Consider the following 19,511-nt stretch of genomic DNA (forward strand, 5'->3'; position numbering starts at 1 on the left):
TTCTTCGCAAGTCGCACGCAAGGCATGCCCGAAAAGGTTTGACACGGCCTTCACTATACCAGGAGAACAATCCAATGAATTTCATCTTCTCTTAGTGAGAACTGCACACACTCAAAATACATATAGCCTAGACAATAATTCAAAAGAATCTGTTTACATAAACTAATCACATAATTATAGACACAAACTGAAAACAATTCCACTGAAAACAATTCCACATAATATACCAGTCAACTGCTTTTTACAGTCCTCCATATTTTTACCTGTTTTTCTTTATTTCTGTTATTTCTGGGTTTTGTTGTTGTTGCTGTGGTTATCGTTATTGTTTTGTGAGGCCGCATGCATAATATATTATATTCTCTTTTGGTCACATTTCCCTGGTATACACGGCCAGATAGTGTCTGTGCCATAGTATTGTTGTGCACGTATGCATTCTAAAATCATATGAACTCTGTATATGCCTCGTTCGCATGCCCTATACTCAAAGGCGTGCTAACTTCGCATATTCTGCTCAAACGCACAAACCTGCCCAAACCGATCGATAAATCCCCAAATGCCACAGTACAATGAAAACGTTTCTCCCAATTTCGTTCTTCTCATATTATAGCTTGCATTTTATGTGGTGACTGACTAGCAATTGGTGTTCTCCACTGAACTTGTGTGAGAATTCTAAGTTTCTGTCACTATTATGTGAGCAAAAGGCATGCCTTTTTACAATAATCATGATAATGTAGTTCCCCTGGTCATTTCAAAGAAAAGCAATAACAGATTTGTCGTGAAATTTACATCAAAACAAGCTTGGCATTTTCTCTACAACTTTGCTCACTACGTGTCCAGCCAAACAGAGATCTTTAAAAGTTACAAGGATTTGAAAAAAATAAGAATGTTTTCCCAATGCGTGACAATGTCGGTGTCTCAAAATAATTTGGCACACAGGGGGTTTCCATCATGGCACATAAAGAGTTAAGTACTGTTTAGAGTAACCTTGCATTATCAGCATCATATTATAGCAATGAGCGTATGTACAATGGTAAATAGATGACTTTATGACTATATTTTCTTTGGTATATTGGTGCTGTTGTTGTTTTCATTCAAGTGTTCCGCGTCATACAAGGTTGCCTTTACACTGGAACACTCTTTTCGGTCGTTATGGATTTTTTTGTTTTGTTACCATGACAAGTGTGCATTTTTGTTGTTGTTATAATAATTGATGCATATACTTTATATCGTGTTCGACGAGCTGTCTTTATCAGATGAATGAAAGTCAAATTGACAAGTTATACAGATTTGAATCATTTTTTCTTCCTTGATGGCATTGATTAACTATTTTGTTAATTAATCAATCAACGAATTAATTAATAAAAGTCTACATTACTATGAGATCAATTAACGAACAAGGCCCGTGATTTCGGCACAAGTAAAAAAAAAAAAAAAAAAAACAAACAAAAAAAAAAACAAACAAAAAACCAGGAGTTCGACATCACATCGCCAAGGCTTAATGAGTGTTTCGTGGGCCATTTGATCTCGTGGGTTTTGTTTTCCTAGTGTGCAGCTCATGGACTATGCGACTCGTGGGCTATAATGACTTGTGGTCTTACGACTCCTGGGGGTGGAACTCGTGAAGTGAATTCAAACAAACAATTCTATAGAGGGTATTCATTTGCATGTGCCTGTCCTTTTCTTCTTCTTTTTTGTTAAAATCTTTCAAACACCGTTTATTTTGTGTTTTTGAAGGTTTGACAGTTTATTTGTCTGTTCAGCAATTTGTTTCAGTTGTGATGGACGGCGCTATGCTATAATGATGGTGTCATATTTGCCTTTTCCGTGCAGGCGTTCTTATTAGTGATGGCCAAGTGCGCCTGGTAGGCGGCGAGACGCCTTATGAGGGAACGGTTGAGATCTATCTCAGAGGCGAGTGGGGGACCATCTGCGACGACAGATGGGGAATAGACGACGCCAAAGTTGTGTGTCGGATGCTTGGCCACCAAGACGTAGCCGATGCCTGGCAGAGAGCGCATTTCGGCCGGGGCACCGGCGAGATATGGCTGGACGACGTGGAGTGCGTAGGTAACGAACACTCACTACTGGGATGCACTACCTCTGATATCGGTGTACACGATTGCACCCATTCTGAGGATGCTGGCGTTTCCTGCATCCCAGGGCCAACGACTCCGGCAGTTTCTGAATCCATCCAAACCACTCCGGCCGGAAATCGTAAGTAGCGACCGCTGTGACTGGTTTACTTGATGTAAATCAGGATCGTGGTATCGGACCCTTTTTTATTCTTTATTTTCACGATTCATCAAATCAAAATTCATTGGATGGTTGCTGGTTTGATTTTATTTTCATAAATATAATCAAAATTCTCTTCAGCAATGTAACAGAAAACGTCAATATACGGATTGCAACATACATGTACATGATTCGAAGAAAAACGCTCAATGTATACATTGATTCGTATAGCATTCGTATAGCATATTACCAAAAAGGCTAATAGTTAACTATGAAATTATGCAGAGGAAAGACTGCCACTACAAGCGGTTGCTCGAATGCGTGACAGCACAGAAACTTACCCCTCCTCTATAACTACACACTCTAAATTTTGTTTGCTGAACAAGAAAAGGGAAAGAGAAGTTAACGTGTTTAATGTATTGAATTTTATATTCTAGTGCATAAATATCAATAAAGATATGGTAAATTTGGATTATGTTGATGAAAGGACGATGATGAAAGAAAATGATGATATTGGAGATGGTAGTGATGGTGCGTGGTGACGATGAAGGTGATGGTTACAAAATGAAATAGTAGACACCGAATCATTGGGTAAATTTGCAGATATACCCATATATAAATATTTTTTTTTTCAAATCTAACTCAAAGAATATAAGAAAGAGCCTGATCAATGCAGAATTTGTACCTCCCCGCACCAAAATAATAGTACTACTACTAATAATAATAAAAAAAATCATGTTTCCTCCTGTGTGTGCGATCTCTCATAATGTTTATAAGTTATCGAAATGAATGTGGCGTACAATTTAGTATACATAAAGAAATAAAAAAAAATAAATTCAAATCTATGCTCACTGTTGACATTTCATTTTGATCCCACGGCCTCACTGCTTGCGACCAGAGTGTGTTTTGATCATCCTGTCAATTCATACACACAATTGCAGTCATATTAAACCCCTGCCAACTCTTATAACATTTAACTTCGACATGAGATAGTGGTAACGTGTTTACCTGTGACTCAGAGTTTCAATTTTCTCATGTTTTTGTTTTACCTCTGTTTCATTCGACAATAAATGTCATCATTATATGAACACGTAAAATATCAAGTTAATGAAGTGATGGCAGACAAAAATAGAACAGTCAAGGTGAATGCTTGATTTCCTTAAACACTGAATACATCCCATAATTTTACAAAATGTTCCAATACAGTAGTAATTGTTCACTGAATCCCAAATGTCACTAATCATTGGCAATAAGCATCATGACATCTTAATTCGTACTTTCCCTTCCATATAAGGATTGATTGCTTATCACAGACTATTTAAAGGACGTTTATGAGTTTAATGTGTCCCTGTGTTCTGTAACGCTGTTCGAGTTCAAAGGTCACCTTCTGAATGATGCCTGGACATGAATAAAGAGCAGACGTTTCAACAGATCATTGCTGCTGGATTACTGATAAACAATCACTAATTGTCAGTTCATACTACCCTTTCTTCATCATCTGTCTACTGAAGGAACCTCAGCATGTGGCGAGGACCCGTCTGGTAGTTCGTACCGAGGTACCGTGGATCGCGCCATATCAGGGCGCACATGCCAAATGTGGACCGCCCAGGAACCCCACGAGCACACCAGGACACCAAGCAGGTATCCAACCAGTGGACTTGGTGCCCACAACTACTGCCGCAATGTCGGCGGGACCTCCTTCACTGCATGGTGCTACACCACCGACCCTGAGAAGCGTTGGGAATATTGCCCGGTGGGAGATTTCAACCCTGAATGTATGGATAGCGGATCAGCAGGTGAGTCAGACATACATCTTATAGCTCCCCTCTTCATTTTTTTAACTATGTCTTTTTAGGGGGAGGGGGTGGTATAGAATTAATGTAGGGTAGGGACTACGGCGGTAACTTGATTACTAAAGAGACAACAGACAACATAGGTACATAAAATAGACAATATCAGGATAATATGTTTGCTGAGATGCTGTCAAAATAGTAGGTAGCCTAATAATGAAATCTTTGGTATTATTTGTGGGGATCACCATATTCAATATAATTGTCAGTAAGCCTATATATAAAACAATAGTTTAATAAGAAACAGACAGATAGACCGTTTATGTAGACGAAACTTTACAATTTCGTTTAAAGAGAAATTCCAGTAGAGTTTTAGGTTAGTCTGATAAGAAAGAATAACATCTTATGAGTACAAAAGTAAAAATTTGATTTAAAAAAATGGAGTAAAAATTAATGAAGTAATGATTTCTGCAGAACAGTTGTCATCCAGCTGATATGAATATGCCAATGAGTCAGAGATAGTGATGTGATCATCTCACAATTTTCAATCGATCGTGGACAAAGAGTAAAAATTCAATTTCTGTTATCAAAGCGTAAAGCAGGATGTAATTCACAGTTGAATAACTTCAGAATAAAATTGAGACTGGGGTGTATTTGAGTGTGATTGGAAAAATGGAAATTTCAACCTCTTATGTACAAACTATATGACAAGTTGTGGGGGATGACATCACTTCACTATTTGCAGATTCATTCTGAATATTCAAGAACTGTTTCCTGAAAATAGTAAAAAAAAAAAAAAAAAAAACCTTCAAAATGTCATAACTGCCTTATTTTTCAGCCAATTTTGATCAAATTTTCCTTGTTGTACAAACGAATTTTACTCCTTTTGCAAACTAACTCTCAACTGCACTGGAATTCCCTTGTAATAACAGGAAGTTTGAGAAACGGACTAAACAGACCTTAGCAGAACCTGATCTGGAAAAAATATTGTTAACTGGAATATTTAACTCAAGTTTAGCAGGTAGCTTAAATACAGACAGGCAGTCAGATAGACAGAGACATACAGATGACTGCAGCCAAACTATTACGGAATGAGGGAAATTCGTGACACGGAATCATATCACCATCACACGAAAACTTAAAGTTATAACAACTTTATTCCTCCCTCTGAATTCCTCGGACGGCATGGTCCCAGCGTCACTCGAAAATGAACCATCTTGACTTTTCACACTGGGCCCAACAGGCCACACCTCCTTTGTACAAATGCATATTCATGACATATCTCCCCCACAGAAGAAAGTTTGCCTATCTTTGATGGGCAACACTTTCTAACAAAATAAGAAATGAATATGCGCTACTGTATTTAATTTACTTACTTATAACGCAACGTACAACGTATGCATGTGTACACTCCTACTCTCCAGTCGGATTATCACACCAATAAAATCGTTCCAGCTAAACTACTAAACTGTGCAGGCTTCAAACGAGCGATTAAACACAAAAAATCGATCGTTCTTTTTAAATCTATTAATTTCGATGATCGCTCAACTCTTTACATCGATCCTACATCAGTTGGAAACTATACATACTATTATATCGACTCTACTGTAATCGATTATTACCTCGATAATTTCACACAACAATATACAACGTATAACATCACACTGTTCCGCCTTTACACTTTATACAAATGACATCATCAAACTTTCACTGGTTGGTGCAAACGAACACTCATTGTAACGACATTCACATCTATATGAATATTCACGACGGCAATGGCATGCTACGTGCGCGACGGTACCTGTACGCAAGTTGCTTAATGAATATGCATAAAAACGAACGAGAACGGCCTAGCACTTACTACGTTGCTACGCAACAACCTCATTACCTATGTCGGAATGCGGGTACCTCATTAAATATGTTCGCACTCTGAAAACGGATCAACATCCTACCTATACACATAAATACAAGCATTGCAGATGATTTACAGGGATGACAGATGTCTGTATGGTTTCCAATGCATTGAGTATCGGTAATCTTCACTCTAAAAAGACTGAAGTGTATGTTCTGTTGCAAAACAATGTCACAATCCTGCACTGAACTATAAACATACAAGAAACATTTTGTAGCTGTATACCACAATTTAAATGTGTACAAAACATGCATATATAGTGGTAATGCATTATAACATGATAATTATACCTCATGCCTCATGCTTGAAACTTACTGCTCTAAGGTATATGCCTGTATGTACAGCTTGTACTTTCACGCATGTACAGTACTGTACATAATTATTCATGAAAATTGTTAAACATACATTGGAACAACTGGTTCACTTTGGCATTTCCTTGCACACATGAAACTTTCCACAAACTGCTTCTATGAAATACATTGTATGGCTTTCTCTGTATGCATGAAAATATAGCTGTCTATGTATACTATCATTATACACTACACAAAAATAATTCTTTAAACACATGTGATGAGTCAATCTTTTCCAAGCCATAATCTTCCTAACATTCACCTGGAATTATGAAAGATGGTATTTCTTTTAAACACTTTTCGCATAGAATCTTTGACTCATTGTACTGACCTTGTATCAGTATGACAATAGGAAACAAGAAAACATATTTCTCTGACACACCTCAGTACAAATCTTATACATGAAATACACTTTGAATCAACTTCTGACAGCTAAAAAATAAATAATATTTCTGACACAATTTCCCTCCTAACTTTTTTTTTTTTCATAAAGAGAAAACTACCACCTTGAATTTCCAAATGGATGACCTTATGCCACAAATTATACTAAACAGCATACGCATCCTCTGGTTTTTACAAGCAAATGAACTTTGGAAGTTAAAACCGCTTTCTGCATCATAATCTGCATCTTTTCTTCATACAGAATTTGGTTGTGAAGATATGAACTACTGTATAACTGAATGCAACATTCCTTTTGTGGGTTTATACCTGATTTGACAAAATGTGAAATCACAAACCGAAAAAACCTTTACTTCTGTATGATCTAAAATTTGTTTATACAACATGACTATACATTATGTTCATCTTTATGACTGCATGCATAGCCTCACAAAAATGATAATGTTGACATATGAATATCAAACAAATTATACACTTGGTATGCAAAAAAAAAACAACAACACAAAACAAACAATCATGTGTATCATACACCAACACATTCCAGTCTTTTGGAAGTTTGAACAATGTATGAACATTGACTTCCAGCTATTGAGCGTCCAGCGTTGAATTATCTTAACGGACATTGTCACAATGTTTGTCACAGTTATCAACGTTCATTTTTTCGCTCTTACAGAAGTCTGCGTCCATATCATTTATGCTCTGGAAAGCGCATCAGCGATTATGTTGTCCTTTCCTTTGATGTGAGTCACTTTCAGTCCATATGGCTGCAGAAACAGGCTCCATCGAAAGAGTCTCTGGTTCTTACTGCGAAATCTCTCCAGGAAAGTCAACGGGTTGTGGTCTGTATCTTATACAGTTACCTCAGGCGAGTTGCTCAGGTACACCTCGAAATGTTGAACTGCTAACACCAGACCCAAGCACTCCTTTTCTATGGTGGAGTATCTCCGCTGATGTCTGTTCAACTTCTTGGAGAAGTAGCTGACAGGTTTCAGGAGACCAGATTTGTCCTTTTGTAGGAGTACAGCTCCAACCCCTACATCGCTGGCATCCACGGCGAGCTGAAAAGGTGTCTCAAAGTTTGGCGCCTCCAGCACTGGATCCGACATCAGCACTGCTTTCAGTCTGTTGAATGCTGTCTCACAGGCTCCTGACCAGTCAAATTTGACCCCCTTCTTGAGAAGGTCCGTCAGCGGGGCTACCACATCACTGAAGTTTGGCACGAATTTACGGTAAAAACCGCACATCCCAAGAAAACGGCGGAGCTCTTTCTTGGAGGAGGGGGAGGGGAAATCTATGATTGCCTGGACTTTGGCACTACATGGAGACACAATACCTTGACCTATCTCAGACTCTGACAATTGATCAAGCAATATCTCTGGATTAGACATCACCTTGGAATTGTCTACCCTGGGAATCATTCCTGACTTGAAGTCTAATTCAGATAGACTCTCTGCATCACTGGGTACATCATCCTGTACATGGACCGCAGCAACAACAGAGGAGTCAATCATGCTCTTACCATCTGCATCTGTTTCTCCCTGTGCTTCAATCGAAGCAGACCGAATGAAATTTGGCTCAGAATGAACAGCTTCATCCATACTCTCACTCGTTTCGGCAAGAACCGTACCACTCAATGTAACTTCAGCTTCATCATCTCCAGTCTAGTTCTCTTTCTCTCTCACTGCTTGTGCCCTTGACACTACACACAATGGAACAATACCTGGGATTTCCTGCTCCGAGGTTTCTGTAGCTGAATTACTAACAGGTTGAAAACACACAACGGGTGATGGCACTACCTTACCACCAGCCAGATCATTTCCCAACAAAAGAGAAATACCTCTCATCGGCAAATTGTCAACAACACCAACTGTCACCAACCCAGACACAAGTTGACTCTTCAACTCAACACTGCATAGCGGGATGGGTTTATATCCCATATTGACATCCTTGATAAGAACCTGTTTGCCACTGAAATCGCTTTCATCCAATGACGACTGATCTGCGATGAGAAGAGTTTGTGTGGCCCCTGTATCTCTCAAAATGGTGACAGGAATCTCATCACCCCTACTGAATCTGACCACACCACAGGACACAAAATCCTTGTACCTCTCATCAATCTCATCATCATCTTTCATGCACTGAGTCTCAGTTGCTACACTCTGACTCATTCCATGCACTCCACTTGACACACGTACAAAACCATTTGGCTCTGACTTCTCTTGTTTTCCAGCATTTTTCAGATTCAGCTTAGGGCACTGAGTTTTTACATGTCCCTCAGACTTACAGTAGTAGCAAATGAGCTTTCTTTCATTCCTAACACCACTATTCTGCTGAGCACTACCACTTGCTGAATGAGCCTCGCCAGACTTCTCTCCCTGGGAAAATTTCCGCCTAACAGGGGGTGACCTCTTCACCTTATGCATTAGCTCATAACTGTCAGCCACCATTGCAGCAGACTTTACGGTGGATTCCTTGGAGTCGTTTACATGTCTCCACACGTCAACTGCCATGCCACGTTTGCACTCTTCTAGGAGCATAATTTCTCTCAGAGCCTCGTACGTAAGATCTACCTTCAAAGATCTAATCCAACGATCGAAAGCGACCTCTTTTCTTCTCGCCAATTCAACATGAGTTTCACCTTCGGATCGTCTCATGTTACGAAATTGTTGTCGATATGCCTCTGGCACCTGCTCGTAGGACTGCAAAATCGCATCTTTCATTTTCTCGTAATCGAATGCATGTTCACAACTCAGAGAGGAGAAAACCGCCTGGGCCTTTGCCTGTCAGCACTTGCTGAACCATCAATGCCCATTCATCCTTCGGCCACTCTAATCTCATTGCTATCCTCTCAAATGTGAAGAAGAATGAATCTAAATCCTTCTCATCAAATTTAGGCATCAACTTTGCTCTACTCGCCAGAACCAATCGACCTCTGATCTCTGTTTTGCATAGAGTCTCTAGCCTGCAAATTTATTGCTTCAAACCGCATCATTTCCAACTCCATTCTCTTTCTTTCCATTTCACGCTCATGCTCTGCTGCTCTGAGCCTATCTCTCCGTTCTTCCAACTCCAGCTTTTCCTTTTCACTCAATTCATCTCTCTGACTCTGTGATTTAGGCCTACCTTCCCCTTCACTGTCTGACAATTCGACAGGAGGCACAGTGCTCAACTTTGCATGCTTAACTACAGCATCCAGAATCTCTGCTTTACGTGTGCAACCGGTCAAATCTACACTTAGCCTACCAGCTACAATCTTTAAATTATCCTTGACCAGCCCTTTCAACCTGGTCACGGTCAAACCCTGACCAACGAATGCTTCCACATCAAAATCGGCCATGATAACTAGCACAGCGTATGCTATGGCTACGTAAATACGACTGTACCAAATGGCAAAATACACACCACCAAACGCTGTCACAGCAAACGAATGGCAAATTCAGGCGACCACAAGAAATGGGTCCGGGAGACCGAACAAATAATAGTAAACTTAGTCACAAAACGTCATCTGCAACAAAGAGGCATACAATCAACTCCAGGTCACCTTACCCTAGAAATGGAGGCAAATTACACCAAACGCCCCACCAAACGATTGTCATGCATCATCCAGTGACCACAACATGTGACTACCATCTACTCACCGCATCAAAATGCGTAGCTGGGACTAAGCCAACGTCTCCCCAACGACAATACCGTCGACGAACCTCAACATCCAAACACAACATGACTTGAATGTCCAGTTCCTTTGGACAAGCCCCCAATTATTACGGAATGAGGGAAATTCGTGACACGGAATCATATCACCATCACACGAAAACTTAAAGTTATAACAACTTTATTCCTCCCTCTGAATTCCTCGGACGGCATGGTCCCAGCGTCACTCGAAAATGAACCATCTTGACTTTTCACACTGGGCCCAACAGGCCACACCTCCTTTGTACAAATGCATATTCATGACACAAACAAACAAATAAACAATCAAAACAAAAGTATGCCGGTAGTCATAACCGTTATGCCACGGGTAAGTAAACACATCTTTTGAAGATTCACTGTGGTCCTGTCATTGGAAAATCAAGCGCTGATGCTATCCATTGACACTAATATATTGTGAACTTTTTTACGCTGACTGTTTCATTTCTTGTACTAACCAGATCCCAGAGAATGCTACGCTGATCCATACGGGACTGATTACAGAGGGAACCGCAATTACACCCGCAGTGGTCTCCCTTGCCAGGTGTGGTCCTCCCAGTCTCCTCATGAGCACACTCGAACACCAGAAAGATACCCAGATGCCGGGTTGGGGGACCACAACCTGTGTCGTAACCCGGATCAGTCAGACATGGCCTGGTGCTACACAACGAGTGATGAGACGCGATGGGAGTACTGTGACATAGGCTACCCATTTCAGTCACAGTGTGCAGAAACAACTGGTTAGTGATATCTGAAACATATAGCTCAGAAAAAGTGGGTATACATGTACTGTTGTGTGGTGTGATAGTCGAGTTTCTACTGCATGTCTTTCCCTTTATTCTACTTAATTCTGATTAAGTGTGGTTTCCTTGGAACTGTGAAATAAAACAACAGCCAATAATATTATTGTCCCCGCCGAACGAGTTCGAGCAGGGGACTATGAAACGGGCTCCGTATGTGTGTGTGTCCGTGTGTCCGTCCGTCCGTCCGTGTGTCCGTCCGTGTGTGCGTCCGTGTGTGATCAAAATCTTCAATTTGCTACTTCTCTGTCATTTATGAGCCAATTTTGATTCTGTTTGCTTTATATGATAGCACTACATGGGAGCTTTGATACTTCTACACAGAATTTCAGTCGTGACCTTTGACCTTGACCTTTGACCTATATTGTACATTTTGCTACAAAATGCTACTCCTTCGCCATTTCTAACCCGATTTCGATTCCGTTTGCTTTATATGATGGCACTAGGTGAGGGCTTCAAAACTTCTACACAGAATTTTGACCTTTGACTTCTTTGACCTTTGACCTTGATTTTTGACCTGTATTGTACATTTTGCTACAAAATGCTACTCCTTCTCCATTTCTAACCCGATTTCGATTCTGTTTACTTTATGTGATGGCACTAGGTGAGGGCTTCAACACTTCTACACAGAATTTTGACCTTTGACTTCTTTGACCTTTGACCTTGATTTTTTGACCTATATTGTACATTTTGCTACAAAATGCTACTCCTTCGCCATTTCTAACCCGATTTCGATTCCGTTTGCTTTATGTGATGGCACTAGGTGAGGGCTTCAACACTTCTACACAGAATTTTGACCTTTGACTTCTTTGACCTTTGACCTTGATTTTTTGACCTGTATTGTACATTTTGCTACAAAATGCTACTCCTTCGCCATTTCTAACCCAATTTCGATTCCGTTTGCTTTATGTGACGGCACTAGGTGAGGGCTTCAACACTTCTACACAGAATTTTGACCTTTGACTTCTTTGACCTTTGACCTTGATTTTTTGACCCGTATTGTACACTTTGCTACAAAATGCTACTCCTTCGCCATTTCTAACCCGATTTCGATTCCGTTTGCTTTATGTGATGGCACTAGGTGAGGGCTTCAACACTTCTACACAGAATTTTGACCTTTGACTTCTTTGACCTTTGACCTTGATTTTTTGACCTGTATTGTACATTTTGCTACAAAATGCTACTCCTTCGCCATTTCTAACCCAATTTCGATTCCGTTTGCTTTATGTGACGGCACTAGGTGAGGGCTTCAACACTTCTACACAGAATTTTGACCTTTGACCTTTGACCTTAATTTTTGACCTACATTTTGTTGTACATTTTGCTACAAAATGCTACTCCTTCGCCATTTCTAACCCGATTTCGATTCCGTTTGCTTTATGTGATGGCACTAGGTGAGCGCTTCAAAACTTCTACACAGAATTTTGCTACAAAATGCTACTTCCGGCGGGGACATATATTACGCACCGCGTAATTTCTACTTTTCCTTGTATTATCTTGATTCAGGTGATTGCGAGTTTGTCTTGGAGATGTGCAAACAGTGTTTATTGTCGATTTTTTTTTTCTTGTAAGGAGGAACGGCCTAAGCAACTTATGCATGAATATATGTATCTTTTATGCGTGGTTGTGTGTAAGTTTGTTACTGTATTCTATATTTGCTTGCATATTTTCAACTATCGCAAAGAGACGTTAAGAATATAAAAGGCCTGACTGAAAAAGATTAAACGTCATTCTTGAGGTGGTGCCAGTCATCGGTTTTGAAAGAACTTGACGTAATGTTGTTTTTTATTGATAGAGCAAAATGAAAATAATGCACATTGATCATGAATTATATATCAAAACTTAAATGCAATAACTTTAGTAATATTGAGTGTGTGATTATTGTAGTGTTTAATTTTGATATACAAAATCGTACATCAAATATTGATATGCTATATAGATTTTATCGGTTTAAATGCAATTATCATATTGTCTTTTTTGTGTAATAGGAACGGAAATCCCAACACCTACAGACGATGGTGAGAATATATACCCATATTCTATTTTCATATACCTGATATGATAAAGCCTCAATTCTTCTTGGCTGAAATAATGGTTGAAATATATTGCCAGCCCAAGCTTACTTTAATATCCTTCTTTAAAAAAAGGAAGATTTCCGAATGTTTCATACGTTTGTCATAACTCTGCAATATGACCACTCTTCCCCTGACATGAACATCAAAATGAAAAAGAAAACATGTATATGTGACTCTCTTTTTACGTCATGAATATTTTGGAAGTTAACTCTTTCTTTCTCACCTTTAATTACCATGGAAACATCTGGAGGACTAACATTCAACCTGGCATCTGGAGAGAGCGCGACCATCTCATCCCCTAACTATCCCCAACCATACGACAGTCACACAGACATTACCTGGATGGTGTCTGTTCCAGAGGGCTGTGGCATGACTTTGCGCTTTGACAGTTTCAGTACAGAGAGTAATTATGACAAGGTCACAATCAGCGACAACCCGGACTTCTCAGAAGTGGCCGATGAGTTCTCAGGGCCACAGGTCCCACCTAGCACAGAATATGACTTCAGCTCTGTCTGGATCAGGTTTCGCTCTGACTCATCAATAAACTTAGATGGATTTGAGGCAGTCATTTCAGCAAGATGCCCTGAAGGTGAGGATATTTCTCTTTAAGAATTATCTCCAAGTATATATTTCTGATAACTGCATGTTATTCATCTGTTTTATTCACTGTTTTTATTTGACTGTTTGTGATAGAGTGTCTGTGTTCTTTAGTAATTTGTGTGCAACATCACCCCAACCAACAGACTTCTTGAAGACAATATAAATGACGCCTTCTAAATGGAACTACTTCACACAATGGGTGTTCAGTCAGGTTGTGGAAAACTTGAATCACAGTTTTGAATTTTTCATAGAATTCAGCAGATACTAAATCAATATGTGTGTTATGGTTGGTGTGAGTTTAACTGGGGTGGGGGTCAAATTGACCCCTCAGTAAAAACTTGGTTTCAAATAGCCCAGACATAATCATGAAATAATTGATTTTCCAAAAAGTCGTCATTATGCTACTTTTATGTTGTTTTCACATACAACAGAAAGCGAAATGTCAAAAACCTCAAGAACTGGTGCAACTTTTACCGTAGTGTTCCTGTTTATTTCTAAATAAACCACTTTTTGCAGCTTTTCGTAATATGTATATTCACCATTCATTTTATTTAATTGAACTTCATTTTTCTCAGAGGCCTTCATTTTCAATTTTTCATAACTAAATTGTATTCTGTTTCAAAGGTTTAGAATTTCAAAAGGCTATTTTTATTTTGAACTCATTTTCAAGTGTGTGATATATTTTGAAAGATATTGATAATTTGTTGGTTTTCCTTTTTTCCCCGTTTGCCTGTTCCAATTTACTTTATCCAAATTCAACGAGGACAATTGCTGTTTTGCCTTAATGACTTTTTTCCCTTAAGTATACATATTATTATCATTAAGTTACGGATAAATGTGTATGTGTGTGTGTGTTTGTGTGTGTGTGTGTGATCATAGATATTGTATTTGTGCATGCATACATACTTTGGGAATGAAATTCATGTGTCTGCCTTGCATCAGATTGTCACCATTGATAGGTTTTTCCCATTTCTCATTTCTAGTCACTACGGCTGCCTCTGACGGTCTAACATTTAACCTGGAATCTGGAGAGAGCGCAACCATCTCATCCCCTAACTATCCCCAACCATACGACAGTCACACAGACATTACCTGGGTGGTGTCTCTTCCAGAGGGCTGTGGCATGACTTTGCGCTTTGACAGTTTCAGTACAGAGAGTAATTATGACAAGGTCACAATCAGCGACAACCCGGACTTCTCAGAAGTGGCCGATGAGTTCTCAGGGCCACAGGTCCCACCTAGCACAGAATATGACTTCAGCTCTGTCTGGATCAGGTTTCGCTCTGACTCATCAATAAACTTAGATGGATTTGAGGCAGTCATTTCAGCAAGATGCCCTGAAGGTGAGGATATTTCTCTTTAAGAATTATCTCCAAGTATATATTTCTGATAACTGCATGTTATTCATCTGTTTTATTCACTGTTTTTATTTGACTGTTTGTGATAGAGTGTCTGTGTTCTTTAGTAATTTGTGTGCAACATCACCCCAACCAACAGACTTCTTGAAGACAATATAAATGACGCCTTCTAAATGGAACTACTTCACACAATGGGTGTTCAGTCAGGTTGTGGAAAACTTGAATCACAGTTTTGAATTTTTCATAGAATTCAGCAGATACTAAATCAATATGTGTGTTATGGTTGGTGTGAGTTTAACTGGGGTGGGGGTCAAATTGACCCCTCAGTAAAAACTTGGTTTCAAATAGCCCAGACATAATCATGAAATAATTGATTTTCCAAAAAGTCGTCATTATGCTACTTTTATGTTGTTTTCACATACAACAGAAAGCGAAATGTCAAAAACGTCAAGAACTGGTGCAACTTTTACCGTAGTGTTCCTGTTTATTTCTAAATAAACCACTTTTTGCAGCTTTTCGTAATATGTATATATATTCACCATTCATTTTATTTAATTGAACTTCATTTTTCTCAGAGGCCTTCATTTTCAATTTTTCATAACTAAATTGTATTCTGTTTCAAAGGTTTAGAATTTCAAAAGGCTATTTTTATTTTGAACTCATTTTCAAGTGTGTGATATATTTTGAAAGATATTGATAATTTGTTGGTTTTCCTTTTTTCCCCGTTTGCCTGTTCCAATTTACTTTATCCAAATTCAACGAGGACAATTGCTGTTTTGCCTTAATGACTTTTTTCCCTTAAGTATACATATTATTATCATTAAGTTACGGATAAATATGTATGTGTGTGTGTGTTTGTGTGTGTGTGTGTGATCATAGATATTGTATTTGTGCATGCATACATACTTTGGGAATGAAATTCATGTGTCTGCCTTGCATCAGATTGTCACCATTGATAGGTTTTTCCCATTTCTCATTTCTAGTCACTACGGCTGCCTCTGACGGTCTAACATTTAACCTGGAATCTGGAGAGAGCGCAACCATCTCATCCCCTAACTATCCCCAACCATACGACAGTCACACAGACATTACCTGGGTGGTGTCTGTTCCAGAGGGCTGTGGCATGACTTTGCGCTTTGACAGTTTCAGTACAGAGAGTAATTATGACAAGGTCACAATCAGCGACAACCCGGACTTCTCAGAAGTGGCCGATGAGTTCTCAGGGCCACAGGTCCCACCTAGCACAGAATATGACTTCAGCTCTGTCTGGATCACGTTTCGCTCTGACTCATCAATAAACTTAGATGGATTTGAGGCAGTCATTTCAGCAAGATGCCCTGAAGGTGAGGATATTTCTCTTTAAGAATTATCTCCAAGTATATATTTCTGATAACTGCATGTTATTCATCTGTTTTATTCACTGTTTTTATTTGACTGTTTGTGATAGAGTGTCTGTGTTCTTTAGTAATTTGTGTGCAACATCACCCCAACCAACAGACTTCTTGAAGACAATATAAATGACGCCTTCTAAATGGAACTACTTCACACAATGGGTGTTCAGTCAGGTTGTGGAAAACTTGAATCACAGTTTTGAATTTTTCATAGAATTCAGCAGATACTAAATCAATATGTGTGTTATGGTTGGTGTGATTTTAACTGGGGTGGGGGTCAAATTGACCCCTCAGTAAAAACTTGGTTTCAAATAGCCCAGACATAATCATGAAATAATTGATTTTCCAAAAAGTCGTCATTATGCTACTTTTATGTTGTTTTCACATACAACAGAAAGCGAAATGTCAAAACCTCAAGAACTGGTGCAACTTTTACCGTAGTGTTCCTGTTTATTTCTAAATAAACCACTTTTTGCAGCTTTTCGTAATATGTATATTCACCATTCATTTTATTTAATTGAACTTCATTTTTCTCAGAGGCCTTCATTTTCAATTTTTCATAACTAAATTGTATTCTGTTTCAAAGGTTTAGAATTTCAAAAGGCTATTTTTATTTTGAACTCATTTTCAAGTGTGTGATATATTTTGAAAGATATTGATAATTTGTTGGTTTTCCTTTTTTCCCCGTTTGCCTGTTCCAATTTACTTTATCCAAATTCAACGAGGACAATTGCTGTTTTGCCTTAATGACTTTTTTCCCTTAAGTATACATATTATTATCATTAAGTTACGGATAAATGTGTATGTGTGTGTGTGTTTGTGTGTGTGTGTGTGTGATCATAGATATTGTATTTGTGCATGCATACATACTTTGGGAATGAAATTCATGTGTCTGCCTTGCATCAGATTGTCACCATTGATAGGTTTTTCCCATTTCTCATTTCTAGTCACTACGGCTGCCTCTGACGGTCTAACATTGAGGAAAGGGATATACAAAAGTTTGGCCATTGAGCTGTACAGACCTTTGTAGATCCAAAAGTTGATTGTATGGTGGTTTTAACTAATTTTTCACTGTCTCTTACTTTTTGTGTCTTAGTTTGTTTTGATTAACGTTGTTTTAAGTGCTTGCAAAATACCCAGCAAACACTTAACGTTCTCAGAACGTTTCCTAAACGTTCTTTTTTTTGAGGTTCCATACGTCTTCGTATAAAATGGACGTTTTTAAAACGTACATACAACGTCAAAACTGGGACTTAGCATTTACCGCAAATTACAGGTTTTTTGGAAAACGTTTTGAAAACGTCAGTAGACGTTACAAAACGTTTTTATCATGTCTGCTACGTCGACTTCGTCTTTAATGAACGTTTAAAAAAACATTTTTATTTGGTCCGCTATGTGTTCGTCTTTGATTCCTTTATCAGGAATATTCATGCCTATTTATGAATATTCAAATAAGCAAATATAAGATTTGAAAACTAGTGGAAAGAGCTAAAAAACATTGAAATCTAAAGATTTATGCTGGGTTCAAACTTTCTGTTTATGTTATTGTTCAGTTTTCACAATTTCATATTGTGTTATGAAGAGGTATTTTCATATGCATGTTAATAGGCCTAATTAAGGTGTGTGTGATTCAATCTTAGTAACCATGTCTTCATGCATTACAGCATTTTGCATTACAGCATTTTGCTGGTATATAAATGAATGTGATATAGATTCATCAGGTGGGAATAGGATGTAGTATAGGTATAGGTGTTAGGACATTAGGAACAGGTTAGGATAGGATTAGGATAAGGACACATTAATCCCAGATTGTGCCTGTATACTCTCATATATTTTAAATATTTAAATGTTTTTTTAATTAAAAAATTTAAAAGGTTGCTTGGACGTTCTAGATGGATATGAAAGGTTCTCTCTAAACGTTCTGGAACGGGTCATAAGACTTTTAAGACGTACTTAAAAAGTTTTTTGAACGTTCTAGACGGTTTTCAAAGGTTTTTTGGCCGTCCGCAGAACGGCCGCAGAACGTTTTAAATATTCTTAAAAGGTTTTACTGACGTCCATAACGTCCAAAATGTTTTCTGCAGGTCCTTAAAAATTCTGAAAGGTTCTATATTGGTTTTTTTAAACGTTTAAAACACGTTTTTATAACATCCATTTAAAACGTTTTAAATACGTCGAAACCTTCCATAAAAAGATGTTCTTAAAACGTTTGACAAAACGTCCAAATAAAAAACTTGGAACGTTTCAAGAACGTTCAGAAAACGTCCAAATGTTAGCTGGGTAGCTGCCCTATATTCAATTCAATTCAATTCAATTTATTCATTTCATAAAATCACATATAGAATATTTACATAGATGTGTGAGTCAAAGGAGGAAATCACGCAAAAGCCTAGGGCTTGGAAATGGAGATTTCCTTTACAATATAGTTTAAAATCACAGTTTTGAATGAAACATAAATATATCAAAACAGAACTTAGATTAGAGGCCGTTACAATCAACAATACATTATGATAGAGACGGGAAACAGGAAACAAAACAACAACTGAACTAATACAATATAATACTATACAATAAAAAACAAACAAACAAACACACATGCAGGGTAATTGTCAAAGGTTTGTATGGGAATTGCACAATTATTCATCATTCATTCATAAACATTAATCAGTACAGATTAAGAAGAAGCTGCTTATATTGAGTCATAAAAAGATTCAATGTGTTAACAGATTTCAGTTTCATGCTTAACAAATTCCACAATTTAGCCCCTTTGTACTTTATAGAGTTGGACTGACTGATTTTCAGATGATGAAATGGTAAAATATAACATTGTTTATTTCTAGTATTGAAAGAATGTTTCTTGGCATGAGAAGAAAAATAATCATTGAATATATCTGGCAAGACGGAGCGAACATATTTA

General features: G+C 38.2%; 1 protein-coding gene across 1 annotated transcript in view; it reads left to right on the forward strand.

The window, feature by feature from the left end:
• The window catches only part of LOC140240510 (CUB and sushi domain-containing protein 1-like), an 82,953-nt gene that overhangs the window by 4,624 nt on the left and 58,818 nt on the right, over nt 1–19,511 (forward strand). Inside the window, exons 2-8 of the mRNA XM_072320277.1 lie at nt 1,831–2,214; nt 3,744–4,028; nt 10,832–11,110; nt 13,159–13,188; nt 13,496–13,834; nt 14,829–15,188; nt 16,187–16,546. Of these exons, the coding sequence (XP_072176378.1) occupies nt 1,831–2,214; nt 3,744–4,028; nt 10,832–11,110; nt 13,159–13,188; nt 13,496–13,834; nt 14,829–15,188; nt 16,187–16,546 (2,037 nt within the window). The remainder of the gene's footprint in view (nt 1–1,830; nt 2,215–3,743; nt 4,029–10,831; nt 11,111–13,158; nt 13,189–13,495; nt 13,835–14,828; nt 15,189–16,186; nt 16,547–19,511) is intronic.

This window comes from Diadema setosum, chromosome 17, assembly GCF_964275005.1.
Source record: "Diadema setosum chromosome 17, eeDiaSeto1, whole genome shotgun sequence".
Classification (NCBI taxonomy): Eukaryota; Metazoa; Echinodermata; class Echinoidea; order Diadematoida; family Diadematidae; genus Diadema; species Diadema setosum.